The 22,347-nt window shown below is 44.9% G+C and overlaps 1 protein-coding gene across 4 annotated transcripts in view; it reads right to left on the bottom strand.

Annotated features, from left to right (window-relative positions):
• Window positions 1-2,562: 2,562 nt before the first annotated feature.
• XPO1 (exportin 1) overlaps window positions 2,563-22,347 on the bottom strand; it is a 321,445-nt gene continuing 301,660 nt past the window's right edge. For all 4 annotated transcript variants that reach the window (XM_029593698.1, XM_029593697.1, XM_029593699.1 and 1 more), the window contains one exon: window positions 2,563-4,477. In XM_029593698.1, coding sequence (XP_029449558.1) covers window positions 4,331-4,477 — 147 coding nt within the window. In that variant the 3' untranslated portion in view covers window positions 2,563-4,330. The remainder of the gene's footprint in view (window positions 4,478-22,347) is intronic.

The raw sequence follows: 22,347 nt of genomic DNA, 5'->3' as shown, positions 1-22,347 counted from the left end.
ATGTCATAATGCCTCTGTATCGCTCCATGGTTAGACCGCACCTTGAATACTGTGTACAATTCTGGTCGCCGCATCTCAAAAAAGATATAGGTGCGATGGAGAAAGTACAGAGAAGGGCAACCAAAATGATAAAAGGGGATGGAACAGCTTCCCTATGAGGAAAGGCTGAAGAGTTTAGGACGGTTCAGCTTGGAGAAGAGATGGCTGAGGGGGGATATGATAGAGGTGTTTAAAATCATGAGAGGTCTAGAACAGGTAAATGTGAATTGGTTATTTACTCTTTCGGATAATAGAAAGACTATGGGGCACTCCATGAAATTAGCATATAGCACATTTAAAACTAATCTGAGAAAGTTCTTTTTCACTCAATGCACAATTAAACTCTGGAATTTGTTGTCAGAGATGTGGTTAGTGCAGTTAGTGTAGCGGTGTTTAAAAAAGGATTGGATAAGATCTTGTAGAAGTCCATTACCTGCTATTAATTGACTTAGAAAATAGCCACTGCTATTACTAGCAACAGTAACATGGATAGACAGTTTTTGGGTACTTGCCAGGTTCTTATGGCTTGGATTGGCCACCGTTGCAAACAGGATGCTGGGCTTGATGGACCCTTGGTCTGACCCAGTATGGCATGTTCTTATGTTCTTAAGGGGGACCCCGTGTGGACACAAGGTTAGTGGCATGCTGGGCATGCTCAGTGTGCCAGTCAAAGGTCTTGAAACTTTGACAAAGTATTCCGTGACAGGGCTCCATCTGAAGATGTCACACATATGTGAGGACTACCATCCTGCTTGTCCTGGGAGAAATACTGTTACAACTTTAAATGAAATCTATGTTCCTAACAGCATCCATTTTCAAAATGGTTATATTCCTACTCGGTGTCTAAGGCAAACAGCTTTTGAAAATAAGTACTTCCTTTTCCATTTAGTAATATAGGAAGTCTTTGGACTCAAGACAACTGGTTCCTGAAAACTGTCTTAAGTCAAAACTGATTGTTCATAAGAATATTAGTAATATATAGTACTATAAAAAGCATAGCCATTTTAAAGCAATACTTTTTTTTGTCTGAAGAGAAAACTACCAAAGTAGGCCAACAGTACATTGCATCAACACCATTTTGAGGAGATGAAGTCCCTGGTCCTCTTCCTGATATATCTCTAGGCCTCATCAGCACACCAATGGTCACCTGTACATCAATGTGTATCTGTTGGGAGACAACTGGGCATCTTAAAAAGTCAAAACAAATGCTGTAAGTTGGATAATGGATATTAATCTAGAAATGCTATAACTGAATTGTAACTTGAAACACTAAGTCAAAACTTACTGCACAAAAAAGTATATCTTTGCTTAATCTTTCTTCATGAATTTTATGTTAGAGAAAGCAGAGTTGCTTACCTGTAATAGGTGTTCTCTGAGGACAGCAGGATGTTAGTCCTCACACATGGTGACATCCTCAGATGGGAACCCGGCATAGAACTTTGATCTCAAAGAATTTAGAGCTTTCAAAATGCCCTACTGAGCATGTGCAGCTGTTGTCATTTCCTGCCCCCTAGGGAGAGTCCCTCAGTCCATAATATAGCTAATACATGGAGAAACCAACTCTCAGGGGAGGATGCATGGGTTTCGTGAGGTCTAACACCCTGCTGTCCTCGGAGAACAAAACAATAGACTCTGCCAGACTGCACAGCAACTAAGGCCTGCCATGTGGCTAGCAGAGGAAAGAAAAAAAAACAAACTACTGTAAGGTAAAGGAAAGAAAACAGCTGCAGCTCTAGAAAAAAAATCACTACAAAAACTGAGGAGAGAGCAAAGCTGAACACCGTGAGACACATGGCTCCTGCGACCATATGGCTCCGAGGAAAAACAGAAACTGAGGGACTCTGCCTAGGGGGCAGGGTGATGACTACAGCTGCACATGCTCAGTAGGGCGTTTGAAAGTCCTAGATTTCTTTAAGATCAAAGTTCCGTGCCAGGCTTCATCTTACGATGTCACCATGTATGAGGGACTACCATCCTGCTTGTCCTCAGAGAAACCATAAAAAGCACATTTTCCCCTCTTCATTCCTCTAATGTTCCCTACCTTTATCAGGGAAACTGGGCACAACTTCTCCCCTTACTGTTCAAGGGCTGACATGGAAATTTTTACAGAAAAGTTAAGCACTTCAGCTACATGAGGAGTTGCCCCTACAGAAGCTGTCATGCTACCCAACCTTAACAGCATCACCTTTGTGACATGCCTGATCCAATGAACAGAAGACTACCCACAAAGTTGGCCTGACATGATACTGCAACAATAAAGCTTTCCTGTTTATTAAAATGCTGACCATACACCTTCCCCAGAAGCAAGCTGTCAAACTCTTCACCTATGAATAGTAGAATCTAAAAATCAGTAAATGCTCTAATACTGTATATCCAAACTATATATATCTTCTTGTATTATGCCATGTAAAAAAGTTGTGGCACTAACTTGATTTTGCAGCCAAACAATGGATCAGTTTTTACTTTTGTGAGTGTACAAGAAATATGGTAATGCAGTAGAGAAAGATTTTAAATCCACACAGACACTGTGTAAAAATATATTGAAATCTGAAGAAATACATTTTGGTCTGGCAGGTTTAACAGAAACACTTATTTAAAACGGCATATTCTGTAAATTGACAGACAATATATAATTCCTAAACCAATGCTCTCAAATACTTTCCAGTACACTTCAACAATTAGAACATTTTTTTTAAACAATTAGAGTTACATTTTGGAATCTGGCTTACCAAATTTTAATTTGCACTTGAAAATTAATACATGCACAATACAAAAAGTAACTATTTAAATTTCATATCAAAGGAAATCACACTGTACAATCTTATTTTCTTTCAAAACTGCAAGAAATATGTTGCACTTTTGTGTCACGCAAACAGCAGAGAATCTTAAAAACTGCAGAACAGAGGGGTCACAATTAAATCAAGGCAAAAAGGAGAAGACAGAATAATGTAGGGACATATAAAAGACAAAAAGCTTGCTCTCCCATCAGGGGAAAAAAATTAAATAAAGACAAGTAAAGATTCAACTACTAGTTTGCACCCCCAATATATATTTCCTATTGCACTAATTTACTTTATCGCAGGAAATTTTGGAAGTAAATCAAAAAATTATAGACACAAAATTGTATTTACAATGTTCACACATCCGATTATGCAGCATAAGTCACAAGTTTTGGAATAAAATTATATGGTTTCTGAACACTTTTGAATTATATGTAATTTGTATAAAAAGATTTTAGTGCAAATTGTTTCAGATTAACTGCTGTATGCAACTATTGCATGGTATCAACTTTTCAGTGCAGCTAAAGGATTAACAATTCATGTTTGTCTTTTTCACTTTTGTGAATTTTGATCATGAAGCATTTAGAATAGAGCTTTGATTAAAGAATAAGCCAAGAAAAGAAAAATAAATGTAAACCAAGTTTATTTTGCTTTTAAGTAGTGTTCTTAAAGCACTACAGCATGGTAAACAATGTAAATTAGTACAAGTCATCTCAAAAGCCAGAGTTTTTATGAGTTGTTAAAAAGATGCAGCCTATTCTAACAGGATAAATATTTTTAACCATTTCACTTCTCGTTAATGAAGGCTCACAAATGAGCAACACTCCTCATTGAGGAAAACAAAAAGCTGTTGTCGACGAAGCGACAGCACACACACACAAAACAAAAAGAACTGTGTAAAAATAACTAACTGTACTGTGTTCCCATACTTGCTGAAGTTGCTTTACAATGGGATGATATGCACATGATCCAGCTGCTAACTTGCCAGTCAACTTGAAATACATGTAGTCTAACCTCACCATGGAGTCCAAAAATGTAAGAGTTCAGGCAATGCAGCACTTTTCTTCTGGACAATTAACTCAATTTGTTTTATTCATTGCTTTTCCTTCTAGGCTGGAGTACAGACTAGAAAGAAAATGCTCACCTAATTAAAAATTATTCTATTGTTACAAGAAAAAGTTTTCTTTTCAAATTTTACAAATATATGTTCAAATTCCATTTGTTTTTCCTCTCCCATTAGCCACAAAATGGGCATGAAGTAATATTTTAAAAAATGCCTTAATTCTTAACTTCATGCAAATCTAAATAAAGATGACCAAAACATAACCTTAACAATGGAAGGATATTTCACAGAAAATTTCTTATACAAAAACGCATAATAAGAAAAAGAGGGCCACTAGGTGACATTATAATTTACAAATTGGCATCATTTTGGTCAACAAATATCCAAGTATTCTCAAACACCCAACGCAGCTGTTCAGAAGAAAACTGCATAACTTGGTTTATGATTTTTAATCACACATTTCTTCAGGAATTTCATGTGGATTAAGGATGCCAGGGACAGACATCTGAAGTTTATGTTTCTCCTCCTGTGCTTGTCGAAGGGCTGTTTCTCTTTCTTCCAAAAACAGGTCAGAGGTGTCTTCGCCTGCAAATTCCTTCAGAAGCAAGCAAAAGTTAATTTAGAAGGTGAGAAAACTATTTGTAAATGTCATCCCATCAGCCACAATATCAAAGTGGAAATTTAGAGCCATGGCATATCAGGTCTAGAAGCAGTTCAGGTATGCTGCACAGCCGAATACAATCCCCACCTCAATTCCTTCAACACCTTCCACATACAGACAGTCTGTATTTTTGTAATAAACAGGAAACCTCTGAAGAATCTGAAATGCTGATCTAGTTTATAAATGTATACAGAATGCTAGTTTAATACTACTATGTGCAGCTGGAACTTTACTGTATGATACCCAGGGCTGGAAAAATTCTAGGAGTCAAGACATCTGGGCACCTAACATTTGGTACCTGGTGCCTAAAATTCAGAAAACCTAAAAAAAGGAAAAAAAATTATAAACTAAAAATAAGCAAAATAAAAAAGCCAAACAAGCACATTAACAAGAAAAAAAAAACGTTTTCCCTGGCTTCTAAACATTTTTTACTACTGCTTATTTCCATACCTGGTGACGACTTCTAGCACCCAGAAAGCACTACCACAGTATCTTACTGCCCTTGTGCAATTAATGCCAAACATGAAGAGTCAAGTTTTATATTTCTGTAAATTTTAAAAACCGTGTACTTCTAGACTATGCTGGAGCCTTTACACAACATCCCTTCAAGACTTGTATAATTCACATAGAAACAACCTTTCACATAGACCCACCACCACCTAGGTTTCTGATTAGTTCGTTATCGCAATTTAACTAGACATGTTTATTCTCTGTAACCTCCTCTAAGTTCCTTTATGCCCCTTTATGTTATATGTTATTTTGTTTCAATATAAACCTCCCATAGAGGCGTCAGTTCTATTTCCTTGTAAACCGGTGTGATATGTATATTATACAGGAACATCGGTATATAAAAACTAAAAATAAATAAATAAATCTGTTTAATTTTATCACCACAAATGTTTTTTCTACTTAGTTTTAACTGAAACAAAATTAACTTAAGATGTATAATAGAAGTTTTGCAATTTTTTTTTTTGTTACATAGTGTACAAGTAGATGTAGTTTCTGTAAAAAAAAACATTTAAAAGTGGTTTCTGCAAATGGGTCGAGTACAATGAGGTCAGAGATTCCCCTCAGCGCAAACTTGTGAAGTGTAATTATGCAAAAAGTATCCCTTGCAAGACAAGTTATTTACAAGGCATTTACACATTTCTCTTTTGTATCATTTTCTATTTAAACAAAAAGCCTTTAGAGTTAAAACTACCATTCCACTGGGCAAGATGACAATACTGAGCAATTTAATTGAATACACTACTACTTAACACATTGTACAAAAAAGGCATATAAAGAGACAGTCTCTGCTCAGTACAGCTTACAATCTAATCAAGAAAAAAAATAAGGCAAAAGAAACTTGGGGAATTTAATTTATTAAGACAGTGTTAAAAGTTAATGAGGCCTTAAGTGGGACAAATCAGCGATTAATAATTAAAAGCAGCTTAAAAAAGATGCGTTTCAGATGAGTTTAAATAAGGCAGGAAAGAGAAATCATGACACACCAGCTCAGGAAGCATATGGTACAACCAGGTGAAAAGCACTGAAAGAGGAGAAAGGCATAGATAGAAGTGATTAGCTTGATAATCTGAGTGGGCAAGGAGAGGTGTAGAGAAAAAAGATAGCGAGAAGCTGTGGAGTGAAGGCTCGAGGTAAGAGGAGCTTGTATTGTATGAGGGAACAGATAGGGAGCCAATGTAGTGAACTGAGAAGAAGGGTAATATGGTGTAGCAACTTTGGCGAAATAATTCGCACAGCTTAATTCTGGATAGATTGTAATGGAAAGAGGTGGCTCACTGGGAGACCTGGAGGAGCAGGTTGCAATAGTCTAAGCAAAAGGTGATGAGAGAATGGATAAGGGTTCTGGTAGTGTGTTCAGAAAGGAAGGGACAGATTTTGGTGGTGATAAAAAAAAAAAAAAAAAAAAAGAAACAGCACATTTTAGCAGTGTTTTGGATACGTGTAGAGAAGGAGAGAGTGTTGTTTAAGATAAGAACATAAGAACGTGCCATACTGGGTCGGTCCAAGGGTCCATCAAGCCCAGCATCCTGTTTCCAACAGTGGCAAATCCAGGCTACAAGTATCTGGCAAGTACCCAAAAACTAATTATATCCCATGTTACTGATGCTAGTAATAGCAGTAGCTATTTTCTAAGTCAACTTGATTAATAGCAGGTAATGCTCTTCTGCTCCAAGAACCTATCCAAACCTTTTTTAAACCCAACTATAAATTCCCTGACAATAAATTCCAGAGTTTAATTGTGCATTGAGTGAAAAAGAACTTTCTCCGATTAGTTTTAAATGTGCCCCATGCTAACTTCATGGAGTGCCCCCTAGTCCTTCTACTATCCGAAAAACTAAATAACCGATGACAAGGTTATGGCTGAGGGGAGTGGGAGGATTACAGTTTCATCCACAGAAAATGAAAAAGGAGGAAGAGTGATAATGTACTTGGGGAGGGGAAGATAAGGAGCTCTGTCTTGGCCATGTTGAGTTTAAGGTGGTGGTGGTATAGCCAGGCAGCAGCATCAGACAAGCAGGCTAAGACCTGGGACTGGATTCCTGATGAAATTTCTTGTGAAGAGAGCTAAATCTGGGAATCATCAGAACAAAAATAGTTTGGAAAGTCATGAGAGGAAGTCAGAGCACAAAATAAATTCATATACAGAGAGAAGAGGGCCCAAGAGGCACACCATTAGATAGTGGGGTGGCAGCAAAGGAAGATCCACTAGAGGAAACAATAAAAGTGCGATAGGAGAGGTAAGAAGAGAACCAAGACAGAACAGAGTATCAAGGAGTAGGTGGTGATCAACAGTGTCAAACACATCAGACAGGTCAAGGAGGAAAAAGACAGAGTAAAGGTCTTTAGGTTTAGCCATAAACAGGTCATTGGAAACTCTGGCAAGGGCTGTTTCTAAGGCATGGTGAAAACCAGACTTAAGTAGATCAAGAATGACTTGAGATGAAAAAGTCAAGATTGGCAATGAACATCACATTCAAATAGTTTGGAGGCAAAAGGGAGGAGGGAGATGGGACAATAGCTAGCAGGATAGGTAGGTCCAGTGAGGATTTTTTTTTTTTTTTTAAAGGAGTGGAGGTCATCACAGTATGTTTGAAGGCAGAAGGAACAGTAGTAATGGAAAGTGATAGATTAAGAATGTGATAGATGGAAGGGATGACTGTAGTGGATACAGAGCTGAGGAATCATGTGGGAATGGAATCAGAAGAACAAGTAGTGAGTTTGAAGGAGCGGAGAAAATGGGCAGTTTCCTCCACTGTGACTTCAGAAAAGGACAGAATAGTGGAGGCCAGCAGGAGAAGTGGGAGAAAGTGAGGTAGAGGTGATCTTGCTGAGAACTTGAGACTAATTTTGTGAATTTTGTCATGGAAATAGTCAGTCTGTGCAGATAGTGAAGAGTGGGTAGCAAGACAAAATAAGTTTGAGAAGGGAATTTCAGATGGATGTAGTAGTTTTGTTTGCAAGTGCAATAGCAGATGGGAAGGCCTGCATGAATTTGAAATGAAGTCTGTATTGGCATGGGATTTTAGCCAGAGACGTTCTGCAGAATGGGCACAGGAAGTGAATTCTAGGAGAGAACTGATGCTGGGGTTGGGAAAGGGCAAGGACAAGAGTGTCTAAAGCAGAGAAGCATATACTTCTGTAAGAAGAAACTGTTTTGTCAAGTCAGACAATGTAGTGGAGGAAGAGAGATTAAACAGTATTGGAGAGGATACAAGGCTGACAGCTTGCAGATTCTGAAGATGTTAGTGGTGACTGGACGAGGCTGTGGGGGAGGGTGGTTTAGTGAGAAAGTTATCAGATGATGGTTTGCGAGAAGGAGGAAAGAACAGGTCAAGGCTTGAGAGGAGAAGTGTTAGAGCAGAGTTGATCAAATGAGGAAAGGAGTTTTGAGGCATAAGAGTAAGAGGGATCATCAACAGGAAAATTGGTTCTTATCCACTAATTTTCTTTCCTTGAGTCCCACAGACCAGTCCAAACAATTGGGTTTTTCTCCCCTTCAGCAGATGGAGACAGAAGAAAAGATTTTCTGCACTGTTGGTGCTCAAATTACAGTTCCATCTGCAGCTACTCAGTATAATCTGTAACCCAGCTAAAACAGACTTAACACCTTATAAATGAGGAGGGGAAAATAAAGCTATCGGCAAACGCCAACGAGAAAACATGAAAGCCCTTCCATGAAAGGAACTGAATACCAATGATAATTTGAATATATATGCATACATCGAAAAGCAGTCTGCAGAAAACAGAGGGTGGGATTCTGGACATGTCTTACTATTCAAGAAAAGAAAATTAACAGTTAAGAATCAGTTTTCCCTTCCTTATCATCCCCCAGATCAGTCCAGACACCTGGGGGATGCAGCCAAGCTTCCATAAACTGAGTGCAAACCAAAAAGACCCACTCACAGTACACTTTCTTCTATTCTTGCAGCAGCAGGAGCACAGACATCCAGCCCAAAATATTTGGAAAACGCATGTAAAGAAGACCAAGTTGGTTTTCGATGCCCTAGGAGCCGGTAAACTACGGAAGGAAGGCTTCTAGGGTGAGCACGTTCGTGTCGCTTTGTGAACGCGTTTAAATTCACTCTTTAAGAACATAAGAAATTGCCATGCTGGGTCAGACCAAGGGTCCATCAAGCCCAGCATCCTGTTTCCAACAGAGGCCAAAACCAGGCCACAAGAACCTGGCAATTACCCAAACACTAAGAAGATCCCATGCTAGTGATACAATTAATAGCAGTGGCTATTCCCTAAGTAAAATTGATTAATAGCCATTAATGGATTTCCCCTCCAAGAACTTATCCAAATCTTTTTTGAACCCAGCTACACTAACTGCACTAACCACATCCTCTGGCAACAAAGAGGGGATTTATCAAAGCGTAAGAAGTCTCAGCGTTGTTTTTTTCCTACTAGTGAGTTCATCTTTCTTCTAACAGAAGTTTGATCGCAAGGACGTTGTATTAAGTACTGTGAGCATGATTTGTATATCTTTTACAGATAGTGTTTAATTCCAAGTGGTTTACTAAACCTACAGGCTCTCTAATCTCAGGTAGATCTTTAGGTTTCCCCTGCTGTGGCATAGGGGAAACTTGATAAGCAATTTTGGGTGTCCAGTTTAATTGTTCTTTTCCCCTGAGGAAGCCAGTTTTGCAAAACAAGGGCCTTGTCGAGGAACACCTTTTTCTAGTGGGATATCGCAACAGCTTTTCCCCAAGAGGAACACCTTGTTTTAGTTCATATTGTTAACACATTGATAATGAATGGGACATTGTAATGACTTACCCAAGAGAATATTTCTTTTAGCTCTTATTGTCAACAAGTTGAGAATGTGATTGATTACCCAGCCTGCAAAATCCTCCCTGAGAAAACGCGCTCTATCAACTGCGGGCCCGTCTCTCTGGAATTCTCTACCACCAGACCTCCGCCTTGAGCCGTGCCATACTACCTTTAAAGCGAAACTCAAGACTTGGCTCTTCCTGCAAGCATTCCCTGAGAGCTAAGAACTAGAAGATTTAAAAAACCCTGTCCTTTGGTTTTAATGTATGGTTTCTCTGCCTTTATTTAATCTAGTCTATTAATCGCCTTATTTATTTACTTAAAGTTGAGCTTAGTTTTTGGTTTTTACCTATTTATTTAGATCTAGTGTTTTTTTACTTGTTTCAAGTCTTGTTCAATGTAAACTGTTCCATGTAAACTGTTCTATGTAAACTGCCCCCCGGCAGTAGTTCTTCTGTTAACTGTGAACCGGAGTGATATGTATTGTATACAGGAACTCCCGGTATATAAAAACTATAAATAAAAAAAACAAAACTATAAATAAATGTATGTATTATTGTAACACTGCACTCGAGATATTGTAATAATTTACCTAGGAGGAAATCTGTCTTCAGTTTCTCTAGTCTTTTGTGTTAACATACTGAGTATATATGCAACATTAATTGGTTGTTGTATTCAGAGTTATGGCAACAATTGTTACAAGGTATTTCTCCCCTTCAGTTCTTTTTGTTAACACATTGAATGAATGTAACATTGCAAGAAACAAATGTGTTGGTTAATTTTGAGTTGCATTTTAAATTGAGTGCCATGTAGTTCTTTCTACTTGACATGTGAGTTTTTTGTCTGATACATATATATGATTATAGGATTTTTTGCAATAAATAGATTTTTTTATTTTTATAATATATAAGCTTTTTTGTGCAAGTGCTTTTGCCCCACTCTTTTTAGAGTGTATTTTTTCTTTTACATATTAAGCACTGGTTAGTGATACATATTGCCTGATGCATTTTTATTTATTTATTTATTTATTTTCTCCTCAGCCGGTAGTCTTTTAGCCCACAGCATGAAAAGTTTGTTTTTCTGGTCCTGCCTGAAATTTTCTCCGCGTTGCAGCTCCGAGCGTTTCTTTTTTTTATTCGCGCCCTTTTCTATTTCACTTTAGACTATCGGCGCACTGCTGCGGATGGGTCCAAAAACAGAATCGCAGGCCTGCCGCACGTGTTGGTCATGCGGCCAGGCGTTATATGTGGCCTCCTTATGCGCAGAGTGTTCCCCGGGGTTAGAGGGCTCTTCAGGGCTTCTTGCCTCCTCCCTCGGGGAAGGAACGTCTGTATCGCCTTCAGCTTCGCGGGAAGAGGATTCTCCGCCTGTTTTAGCCCGAGTGAGGGAAGACCTCACTGGGGAACGGATGATATCACCCCAGCCGACTCTCCAATGGGGGAGGGGGACCCGGAGTTTTCCCCAGAATTTGTCCTCCTTATACACCAGGCTTTCCTGGCAAGGAAACGCTCGGTGGTAAAGTGGCCCGGTCTCCTGGGGGTAGGTTCGGACCCGCCTGAGAAAAAGAGGTGAGGGTACAGACCATCATCAGCGCCTCCCTGATCAGGCTCACCCCATAGGGGACTCTCCCCAGGGTATGCGAGATCTGGGGCGACGCTGGCTTCTGGGGTAGTAGGGGCGGCAGACCCGGATCCGGCTGATGTGGATACTGATGATCCAGATGAGCCCGATGACCCTCCTGCGGAGGGGGATGACCCCAGCATGGTGCGTTTGTTCAAGCGGGATGAGTTAAGACCTCTTATTCCCCAGGTCCTTGAAGTTCTGGGACTTAAGGTTTCTTAAAAGAGTCTGACAATGAGGGCATCAATCCAGTCCTTGTCAGCATTAGGGGTCCCACAACATCTTTTCCTCTGCCTAAGAAGATTCGCAAACTAGTGACCTGGGAGTGGGAGACTCCGGATTCCAGCTTGAAGGTGGGCAGAGCTATGGCGAAACTGTACCCGTTATCGTCTGATGTTTTAGATTTACTGAAGATTCCAAAGGTGGACACCGCAGTCTCAGCAGTCATGAAGAAGAACACTATCCCAGTTATGGGGCGGCTGCCCTTAAGGATATGCAGGACCGCAAGCTGGAGATCCAGTTGAAGCGAGCATTCAAGGGTGCCGACCTAAGCCTTTGGGCGGCAGTTTGCGCTAGCCTCATGCAGAGGGCCTGTCTGTGTTGGGTCCAGGAGTCGGCTGCCGGGGCCAGTACGGGCGACAGTGGGGCTCTGCAGTTCGCCCGCCTAGAAGCAGGCATCGCTTATGTTGCAGATGCTTTGTATGATCTGGTGAGGACCTCGGCGAGAGGTATGGTGTCCTTGGTATCAGCGCGCATCTCCTCTGGCTGCGAAATTGGGCGGCGGATTTGTCCTCCAAGTCCCAGCTTTGTAATCTACCCTTTAAGGGCAAGCTCCTGTTTGGGGAGGATCTGGATCAGCTGGTAAAGCTGCTTGTCGAATCCAACGGCAATCGGTTGCCGGAAGATAAAAGATCTTCTAAGAAAGTCTTCCCTCCTCGAGCTAGGTTTCGGGACTCTCGCCGCTTCAGAGCAGGTAGATACTTCGCACCTCCTGCTTCTAAACCTGCTTTGGGGCGCCAGAAGTCCTTTCAAGGGGGTCGCTGGCCCGGAAGAGATTCGGGACATCTTGGTGCAGGAAGTAATAAAAACCCCCAATGAAGCCATGAGCACCCATTCTGTCGAAGCTGTCGGAGGCAGATTATCCAACTTTTACACAGAATGGGCAAGAATTACATCAGACTGCTGGGTCTTAGAAGTGATCAAAGATGGGTATATGTACTGGAGTTCTCGCGCCCAGTCTGGGAGGTTTTTTTGGAGTCCCGAGTGGCCTCAAGTGTCAAGTGAGAGGCGGTCCGGGTGACTCTACAATGACTTCATGAGCTCAAAGCTATTGTCCCAGTTCCGAGGCTCAACAGGGACAAGGTCGGTACTCAGTGTACTATCGGGCCATTGGACGCGCGTTTTCCCTTACCCTTTATTCAGTAAGGGGCCGAAAACGAGCGTCCAACCCGCCAAACCTTTAAGTGCCCTCAACATGCAAATGCATGTTGAGGGCCCTATTAGGTATTCCCGCACGATTCAGAAAACAAAATGTGCAGCCAAGCCGCACATTTTGCTTTCAGAAATTAGCGCCTACCCAAAGGTAGGCGCTAATTTCTTCGGGCACCAGGAAAGTGCACAAAAAAGCAGTAAAAACTGCTTTTCTGTGCACCCTCCGACTTAATATCATGGCGATATTAAGTCGGAGGTCCCAAAGGGTAAAAAAAAAAAAAAGAAAAAAATATTAAGTCGGCCCGAAACCGGACGCTCAATTTTACTGACGTCCGGTTTCCGAGCCCGTGGCTGTCAGCGGGCTCGAGAACTGACGCCGACAAAATTGAGCGTCAGCTGTCAAACCCGCTGACAGCCACCGCTCCGGGCCAAAAGGAGGCGCTAGGAACGCGCTAGTGTCCTTAGTGCCTCCTTTTGCCTGTTTCTACTGCCGGGCCTCATTTAAATACAGAATCGCGCGCACAGGCAAGTGGCCTGTGAGCGTGCCGGGAGAGCGGGTGTTTGCTCGCTCTCCTGCGGACTTTACTGAATCGGCCCGTTTGTGGTTCCCAAGAAGGAGGGCACGTTTCGGCCCATCCTCGATCTGCAGAAGGTGAACCGTTGCCTTCGGGTTCCTCGCTTTCGTATGGAAACCCTGAGGACATTGATGGCCGCGGTTCGAAAAGGGGAGTTTCTCGCTTCTCTGGACCTCACGGAGGCGTATTTACACATTCTGATCCAGCTGAATCACCAAAGGTTTCTGCAGTTCAAGGTCTTGGGACGACACTTCCAATTTCGAGACCTCCCATTTAGTCTCGCAACAGCTCCTCGCACGTTCACCAAGGTGATTGTGGTGGTGGCGGCCTTCTTTTGTCAGGAGGGAATCTTGGTCCACCCGTACCTGGACGGCTGGTTGATTCACATGAAGTCTTGTTAGGACTGCAAGAGATCAGTGCACATGGTGATGTTCACATTGCGATCCCTAGGTTGGGTAATCAATGTGCAGAAGAGTCACTTGGAACCCACTCAGAAATTGATTTATCTCGGAGCACAATTCGATACCTTGCTGGGCAAAGTGTTTCTAGCAGCGGACTGAATAGGGAAGTTGCAGGAACAAATACATTCCCTTCTTCGAAGGAACAATCCCACAGTGTGGCATCATCTTCAGGTCCTGGGCTCCATGGCTTCAAGCTTGGGCTTGGTTCCTTGGGCGTTCACTCACTTAAGACCTTTACAGCATGCACTTTTGTCTCGCTGGAGCCCGGTGTCAGAGCAATTCCATCTACCAATGCCTCTACTTCCAGAATCCAGAGCCAGTCTGTCATGGTGGCTGGCACTGGACTATCTGGAACAGGGGTGGATTTGCACACTCCAAATTGGCTGATAATCTCCACTGATGCCAACCTCTCAGGTTGGGGGGCGGTGTGCAGACAGGTCCGACCAAGGGCTCTGGTTGGCGATGGAAAGATCCTGGTCCATAAACCAGCTCGAGACCAGGGCTGTACGTCTGGCCCTGCGGGCGTTTCTTCCCTGGATCCAGAGCAGAATGGTGCGAATCTTCTCTGACAATGCGACAATGGTGGCGTGGAATCTCATTTACGCCAGATGGGGGAACTCTTCAGCTGGATCTGATGGCAAAGCAGGCAAAACGCAACAAACAGTTTTTTCTGCCGTCGCCGAGAACAGGGCTCGGTGGGCATAGATGCTCTCGTGGGTTCTTGGCCCACGGGGATTCTTCTGTATGCCTTCCCGCCCTGGCCCCTCATAGGCCGGCTTCTCCGTCGTATAGAGCAGCACCCGGAAAGGGTGATTCTGGTGGCGCCAGAGTGGCCACGTCGTCCGTGGATCTGGTACGCTTGGCTCTAGAGGGTTCACTTCAGCTGGCTCATCTAACGCATCTGCTCCGTCAGGGGCCCATATTTTCGGATCGGGAGGATCGCTTCTCTCTTGCGGCTTGGCTTTTGAGAGGCGACGTTTACGCTTGAGGGGTTATTCAGAACAAGCCATTTCCATCCTCCTACAGGCGAGACGTCCAGCCACCTCTATGGCATATGTGAGAGTTTGGAAGCTTTTTGAGACGTGATGTCATCAGCGTTCCTGCGACCCTTTAGCGGTGCATGTCCCTCGGGTGCTTGACTTTCTGCAACAAGGCCTCGCTAAGGGCTTGGCATTCAATTCCCTTCGTGTACAAGTTGCAGCTCTAGGTGCCTTGCGGGGAAACTTTGATGGCTGTTCGCTGGCAGCGCATCCGGATATTGCTCGGTTTCTTAAGGGGGTCAAACATTTACGCCCTCCCATCTGTTCGCTGTGTCCGGATTGGAGTCTGAATTTAGTCCTGCGAGGTCTATGTGGCGCTCCTTTCGAGCCTCTTTGTGGAGTTTCCCTGAAAGATCTGACTTTGAAAAAGGTGTTTTTGGGGGCCATTTGCTCGGCCTGTCGGATCTCAGAGTTGCAGGCGCTGTCGGATTTACGACGATCGGGTATCGTTACATATGGTTCCGTTCTTTGCCTAAGGTAGTTTCAGCCTTTCACGTCAATCAAACTGTGGTGCTTCCGGGGTTCCCTAACTGGTCCTGGGAGTCTTTTCAGAACAGAGACCTTCATCTTTTGGATGTGCGGCGCGCCTTATTGCATTATCTGGTGGTTACCAATGACTTCAGATGTTCTGATCATTTGTTCGTTCTCTTTGGTGGCCCAAAGAAGGGGGACAAAGCGTCAAAGGCAACCATATCTCGGTGGATTAAGGAAGCCATTTGCACAGCATACATAACCCGAGGGCATCAGGTGCCTTTGGGTCTCAGAGCTCATTCACTAGGGCTCAGGCTACCTCCTGGGCAGAGTGTCAGTTATTGTCGCCTCAGGAGATCTGTAGGCTGGCAGTGTGGTCTATTCACACTTTTCGAAACATTACCTATTGGACGTTAAGGCTTCTGATGAACCGCCCTTCGAGGAGTGTGTGCTTCATGCGGGTCTGTCGGGTTCCTGCCCAGTGTAGGGTGGCTTGGGTACATCCCACTTTTCTGGACTGATCTGGGTATGTTCAGGAAATGAAAATTGGTTACCTGCTAATTTTCGTTCCTGTAATACCACAGATCAGTCTAGACGCCCACCCCTTTACTTCAGATACCGAAAGACTGTCTTGGTCAGGACCTGCTGAAGTTTTGGGGTTTTTTTTATTGTTGAAGCTCCTTTTTTGCAGACATGAGCATGGGGCAGTTTTTAGCAGTGGTTCGGTCTGGTTTTTGCCAGTGGCGAAGTGTAATCCGGAAATTTGGTTGGGTGCTACCCTTCGTTATTTAGTTCTGTTAGCATGGACTTGGGTACAGGTCAATACTGAGTGACTGCAGGTGGCACTCATTATGTAGCAGTGCCCAAAGTTCTAATTGTTCTCTGACTCCACCTGCTGGGTAGGGATACACAACCACTTTTCTGGAATGATCTGTGGTATAAGAGGAACGAAAATTAGCAGGTAAGAACCAATTTTCATTTCTGACTTACAAAATTCATTTGAGACTTTCAAATATCTCAGGAGGATTCTATGAATAATCAAGACATGAAGCTCTTTAGAATGGGGAGAGGAGGAATATCAGTTTTCCTAAAATCAGGCAACTCTATGGATTGGTTCAAATGGAAGATAAATCACCTTTGGCAAAAAAAAAAAAAAAAGATACTGTATAAATAGAAACCCCAATTCTCTGAAAACTGAAGGAAGGGGTCCCTACACAACAAAGCCTATTACTCTGAAATGCACCTCGCCGAACAGCCACAAAAAAAGACCATCCTGACCATAAGACCTCCGGACCTTAGGCAGGAATCCGGACCTTAGGCAGGAATCTTGTCTACTAACTTTTAAAAAGAAATTAAAGACATGGCTGTTCTGCCGAGCCTTCCCAGACACCAGTCCAACAGCCTGACTTAAAACTGTTCTAGCAATTATGCATATAAACAAAGTGCTAAATCATGTATATAAATTATTATGAGGACGTTTATAAATTATCATGAGGACTGCTCCCTGCTTCCCTCATATACTCCACTGTATATTATACTCTTTCTTCGTGCCCCTTCTTATTTCCTATTCCAAGTTAACACTTCCTTGTTATAATGTAACTTTATCCTCCTTTCAAATTATCTCTAGTTTTGGTTGGTTATAGTTACTACTTGTTTCGATGTAAACTGAGTTGATTTGATCTGTATCAAGAAAGTCGGTATATAAAAGCCTTTAATAATAATAATAATAATAATAATAATAATAAGATCCTTCAAGGACACCTTCCTAATTGGATCAAAAGAGGGCTTAGGCAAGGCCATCAACATCAAATTTAAATTTCAAGGTGGAACACCATGCCTAATTGGCATCACTCCTCTGAAAAACCTTACTACACCTGAGTGACATGCCAGAGAAGTATAGTGCATATTATCCCTGTAACAGGATAACCTCACAACTTGTACTTTGAGAGAGTTTAAGGCATGCATATAGGTGACCGCCTACATATATGCAGTTGTGCCTACCTTCTGTTCATGAGATACGCACACATCGTCGAAACAATGGAGAAATTACTTACCTGAATTTCGTTTTCCTTAGTGTAGACAGATGGACTCAGGACCAATGGGTATAGTGTACTCCTGATAGCAGTTAGAGACGGATCAGATTTCAATCTGATGTTAGCCCCTAGTACATATACCCCTGCAGGAAGTGCAGCTCTTCAGTATTCTCCTTGAAAAGCATTGTGGATATATATGTGACTGACTAATTTTATTAACCTGAATAACTTCATAATTTGGTTAAACTTTATAACTTGATCTGGGTGACTTGGCTATAGCTGGAGACCGCCAGTGCCCTCAACCGGAAAGCATCAACACCTGGTAGGATGGGTGTCCAAAGTGAAGGAAAGCATGGCTTACCCTTGTATCATTTGAAATTCCATAAGTAATGGCAGTCAAGGGCGGGATACTGAGTACATCTGCCTACACTAAGGAAAATGAAATTATCAGGTAAGTAATTTCTCCATTTCCTAGTATGTAGCAGATGGACTCAGGACCAATGGGATGTATAAAAGCTACTCCTGAACCGGGTGGGAGGCTGCCCGTGACCCACTTAGTACTGCCCTTGCAAATGCCGTGTCCTCCCGAGCCTGAACATCCAGGCGGTAGAATCTGGAGGAGGTGTGGATGGAGGACCATGTCGTCACCCTGCAAATCTTGGCGGGTGACAGCATTCTGGTTTCTGCCCAGGACACTGCCTGTGCTCTGGTAGAATTGGCCTTGATCTGTAGAGACGGTGGCTTGCCTGCTTCTACGTAGGCCGCCTTTATGACTTCCTTGATCCATAGGGCTATGGTTGCCCGCGAGGCCGCTTCCCCTTGTCTCTTCCCGCTGTGGAGGACGAATAGGTGGTCCGTTTTTCGTACGGGTTCCGACATTTCCAGGTATCTGGGTAGGAGTCTGCCGATGTTGAGGTGGCGTAGACTACGAGCATCTTCTGAATTCTTTGACTCATCTGGCAATGGTAGCGAGATGGTTTGGTTAAGATGGAAGCGTGACACCACTTTGGGAAGGAACGAAGGGACCGTGCGTAGCTGGATGGTTCCAGGGGTGAGCCTGAGGAACAGCTCACGGCAGGACAGTGCTTGCAGTTCTGAAATGTGGCGGGCTGAACAAACTGCCAGCAGGAATGCTGTCTTTAACGTTAACAGGCGAAAGGACAGACCTCGGAGGGGTCTGAATGAGGTTCCTGCTAGAAAATTCAGGACCAGGTTGAGATTCCAAAGAGGTACCGGCCACTTTAGTGGTGGGCGGATGTGTTTGACTCCTTTCAGGAAGCGTGAAACGTCCGGGTGAGAAGCTATGCTGTCGCCCTTGCTCTTGGGGCCGTAGCATGACAATGCAGCCACCTGTACCTTGATGGAGCTGAGGGACAGACCCTTCTGTAGCCCGTTCTGCAGGAATTCCAGGATTACGAAAACTTTAATTGAGCGTGGTATGATGTTGTGGTCTTTGCACCAGGCTTCGAATACTCTCCAAATCCTTATATACGTTAAAGATGTGCTCTGAGTAGGGTGTCGATTACAGCACCCCCCCGAGTATCTGCTCTTTCTCAAGCGAGCCCTCTCAATGGCCAGGCCGTAAGAGAGAATTGAGCTGGATCCTCGGTCCTTGTTGAAGCAGGTCTCTGTGTGGAGGCAGTGGCAAGGGGGTCCCTGCCAGTAATCTTCTCATGTCTGCTACCACGGTCTTCTTGGCCAGTTTGGGGCCACCAGAAGTACTAGTCCCCTGTGTAGCTGTATCTTGTGAATGATTGCGCCCAATAGGGGCCACGGCGGGAAGGCATATAAAAGAGTCCCCTGTGGCCATGTCTGTACCAGGGCATCGATCCCTGCCTGCGGCTGAAGTACTGGGTACTTGGGCGTTGGACTGGTTTGCCAGGAGGTCCATATCTGATGTTCCCCACCGGTTCACTATCATTTGGAATGCTGCAGTCGACAGCTTCCATTCTCCTGGGTCTAGACTTTCTCTGCTAAGGTAGTCCACCGTGGTGTTGTCTTTCCTGGCGATGTGGACGGCCTAGATCTCCTGGAGATTTACTTCCGCCAACGACATTAGGGTGGTCTATTTCCAGAGACACCTGTTGGCTTCTGGTTCCCCCCTGGCGGTTGATGTAGGCCACTGTTGTGGCGTTGTCCGACATTACTCTGACCGCTTTGTCTCGGAGTCTGTGAACTAACCGTAGGCAGGCTAGACTGACTGCCCGTGCTTCTAGACAGTTGATGTTCCATCCCAACTCTTCTGCGTTCCACTGCCCTTGGGCAGTTAGCTCCTCGCAGTGTGCTCCCCATCCTCGTAGGCTGGCGTCTGTGGTGAGCAGGGTCCAGGTTGGTGAGGATAGTCTTGTTCCCTGGCTCAGGTGGCTGACCTGCAGCCACCATCGTAGCTGGGTCCGGACTCTGCCCGGGAGTGGTAGACGTATGGCGTAGTTCTGAGACAGCGGATTCCATCGCGATAGAAGCGAGTGCTGTAGGGGTCTCATGTGAGCTCGCGCCCATGGTGGATGCCATCAGCCCGAGGACTTGCAGGTAATCCCTTGCTGTGGGGAGAGGTTCGCTCAGCAGGATTTGTAACCGGTTCCTCAGTTTTGATCTCCTTGTGGGAGTCAGGCTGACCTTGTCTTCTTTGGTGTTGAATCGGATTCTTAGGTATTCTAGAGACTGTGAGGGCTGCAGACAACTTTTGTTTGAGTTGACCACCCATCCTAGGCTCTCCAGTAGAGTTTTGACTGTTGGTTGCTTGGTGGCTTTCCTCTGGGGATTTTGCCCTGATCAGCCAATCGTCTAGGTAAGGGTGTACGAGGATTCCTTCCTTCCTCAGTGTTGCCGCCACCACCACTATGATCTTGGTGAGCGTACGGGGTGCTGTGGCTATCCCGAAGGGTAGTGCCCGGAACTGGTAGTGACGGTCCAGGATTTTGAAGCGTAGGAAGTGCTGGTGTTCCTGATGAATTGGGATGTGTAAGTAGGCCTCCGAAAGATCCAGGGATGTGAGAAACTCTCCCGGTTGTATTGCCCTTATTACTGCGCGTAGGGTTTCCATGCGGAAGCGGGGAATCCTCAGGTGGCGGTTGACAGACTTGAGGTCCAGGATGGGCCTGAACGTCCCCTCTTTCTTGGGGACGATAAAATAAATGGAATAATACCCAGTATTTACTTCTTGTGGAGGCACTGGGGTTATGGCCTCGAGGGCCAGTAGTCTGATCAGTGTAGCTTCCACTGCCACCCTCTTGGAGAGGTCGTGACAGGGGGATTCCATGAACTTCTCCGGAGGGGTTCGTAGGAAATCCAGGTAGTACCCCTCTCGAATAATGGCTAGGACCCACTTGTCCTAAGTTATCTCGTCCCATCTGTGGTAGAAGAGGGCTAGTCTGCCCACTATGGCTTCTTCCCTTGGACGGGTCGGCTGAATCTCATTGTGGATTGCGGCTGGGGCCTGGACCCGAGCTGGTTCCCCTCTTGTTGTGCTTGTTCCGAAAGGACTGGTTCCTGCCCGTAGGGCGGGGCGCTTGATAGTTGCTTCTGTATGGATTGAAGCGCTGTGAACCTCTGTCCCTGGAGGACCGGGGGAAGGGTCGCTGGTTTCTCTTCATTTTATCTTCCGGCAGGCACGGCACTGGGGACTCGCCCCATTTGTCGGCTAATTTCTCTAGTTCGCTGCCAAACAGGAGGGATCCTTTGAAGGGCATCCTTGTGAGACGCGTTTTGGAAGATGCGTTGGCCGACCAGCTTCGGAGCCAGAGTTGTCTCCTGGCAGCCACAGCTGATGACACTCCTCTGGCCGCTGTGCACACCAGATCGGAAGCAGCGTCCACAATGAATGATATTGCTGGTTCCATGGCTTCCCCAGGGGTGTTGCTCCTGGTCTGAAAGAGGCAGGCACGTGTCACTACAGTGCAGCAGGCCGCTATTTGTAGGGACATAGCGGTGACGTCAAAGGACTGTAAGGATGGATTCCAGATGCCGGTCATGAGCATCTTTGAGCGCTGCTCCTCCCTCCACTGGGATAGTAGTGCGCTTCGAGACCGTGCAGACCATGGCATCCACTTTTGGGCATGTCAGAAGGTCTTTGGCCGCCGGGTCCAGGGGGTACATGGCTGCCATAGCTCGTCCCTCTTTGAATGTGGACTCTGGTGCACTCCATTCCAGGTCGATCAGCTGTTGGACGGCTTGTAACAGAGGGAAATGGCGGGAGGTCTAGCGGAGGCCCTCTAGGAGGGGATTCGTCTTAGGCTCCCCCGAAGCACTTGCGCCCGGGATAGCGAGCTCCTTCAGGCTGTGGGTGACTAGGTCAGGGAGCTCGTCCTTGGTGAAGAAGCGCCTCATGGTTCGGTGAGGCTCTGTCCCCGGGGGGAGTTTCCCTTCTTCTAGGGGCTCTGCTTCCTCTTCAGGAGTTGTTCGTGTCCCCTTAGGTGGGGCTTCCTGGCGGTGGAAATATTTCTCTAGTCCTAGAAGGGCCTGGGGCATAAAGGTCCTCTGGTGGAAGCTGTGGCTGTTTTGCCGGAGGCTCCATCTGCATGTGGACGAAAGTGTGTAGCCCTTTGAAGAATTCCACCCATGAGATAGATGCTGGGTCCAAGCTAAGGGGCGTTGAGTCCCTGGGGGTCCCCGTCTAAGGGGGTGTCCCGCTGGGACTTGCTAGGTCCGGGGTACTCACTGAGGAGCTAGAACTTGGTCCTGGGTGGGACTGGATCTCCCAGGGCTTCCTCGCACTGTGCGCACAGGCCATTGGCATCTTCGCTTTGTGCTGCTCTGATATGGCATGCTGGGCAGAGGCCTTGAGCCTTGATCTCCGTTTCCGGTGGTGCCATGGCTATAGGCGCATAAACCTTTATGCGCTCTGGCGCGTCTAAGATGTGCGTGCGGGTTGTGTGTGTAATTGTGCGCCCA

The sequence above is a fragment of the Rhinatrema bivittatum genome, chromosome 3 (genome assembly GCF_901001135.1).
Source record: "Rhinatrema bivittatum chromosome 3, aRhiBiv1.1, whole genome shotgun sequence".
Taxonomy (NCBI): Eukaryota; Metazoa; Chordata; class Amphibia; order Gymnophiona; family Rhinatrematidae; genus Rhinatrema; species Rhinatrema bivittatum.
This window is presented reverse-complemented; position numbering and strand designations above follow the sequence as displayed.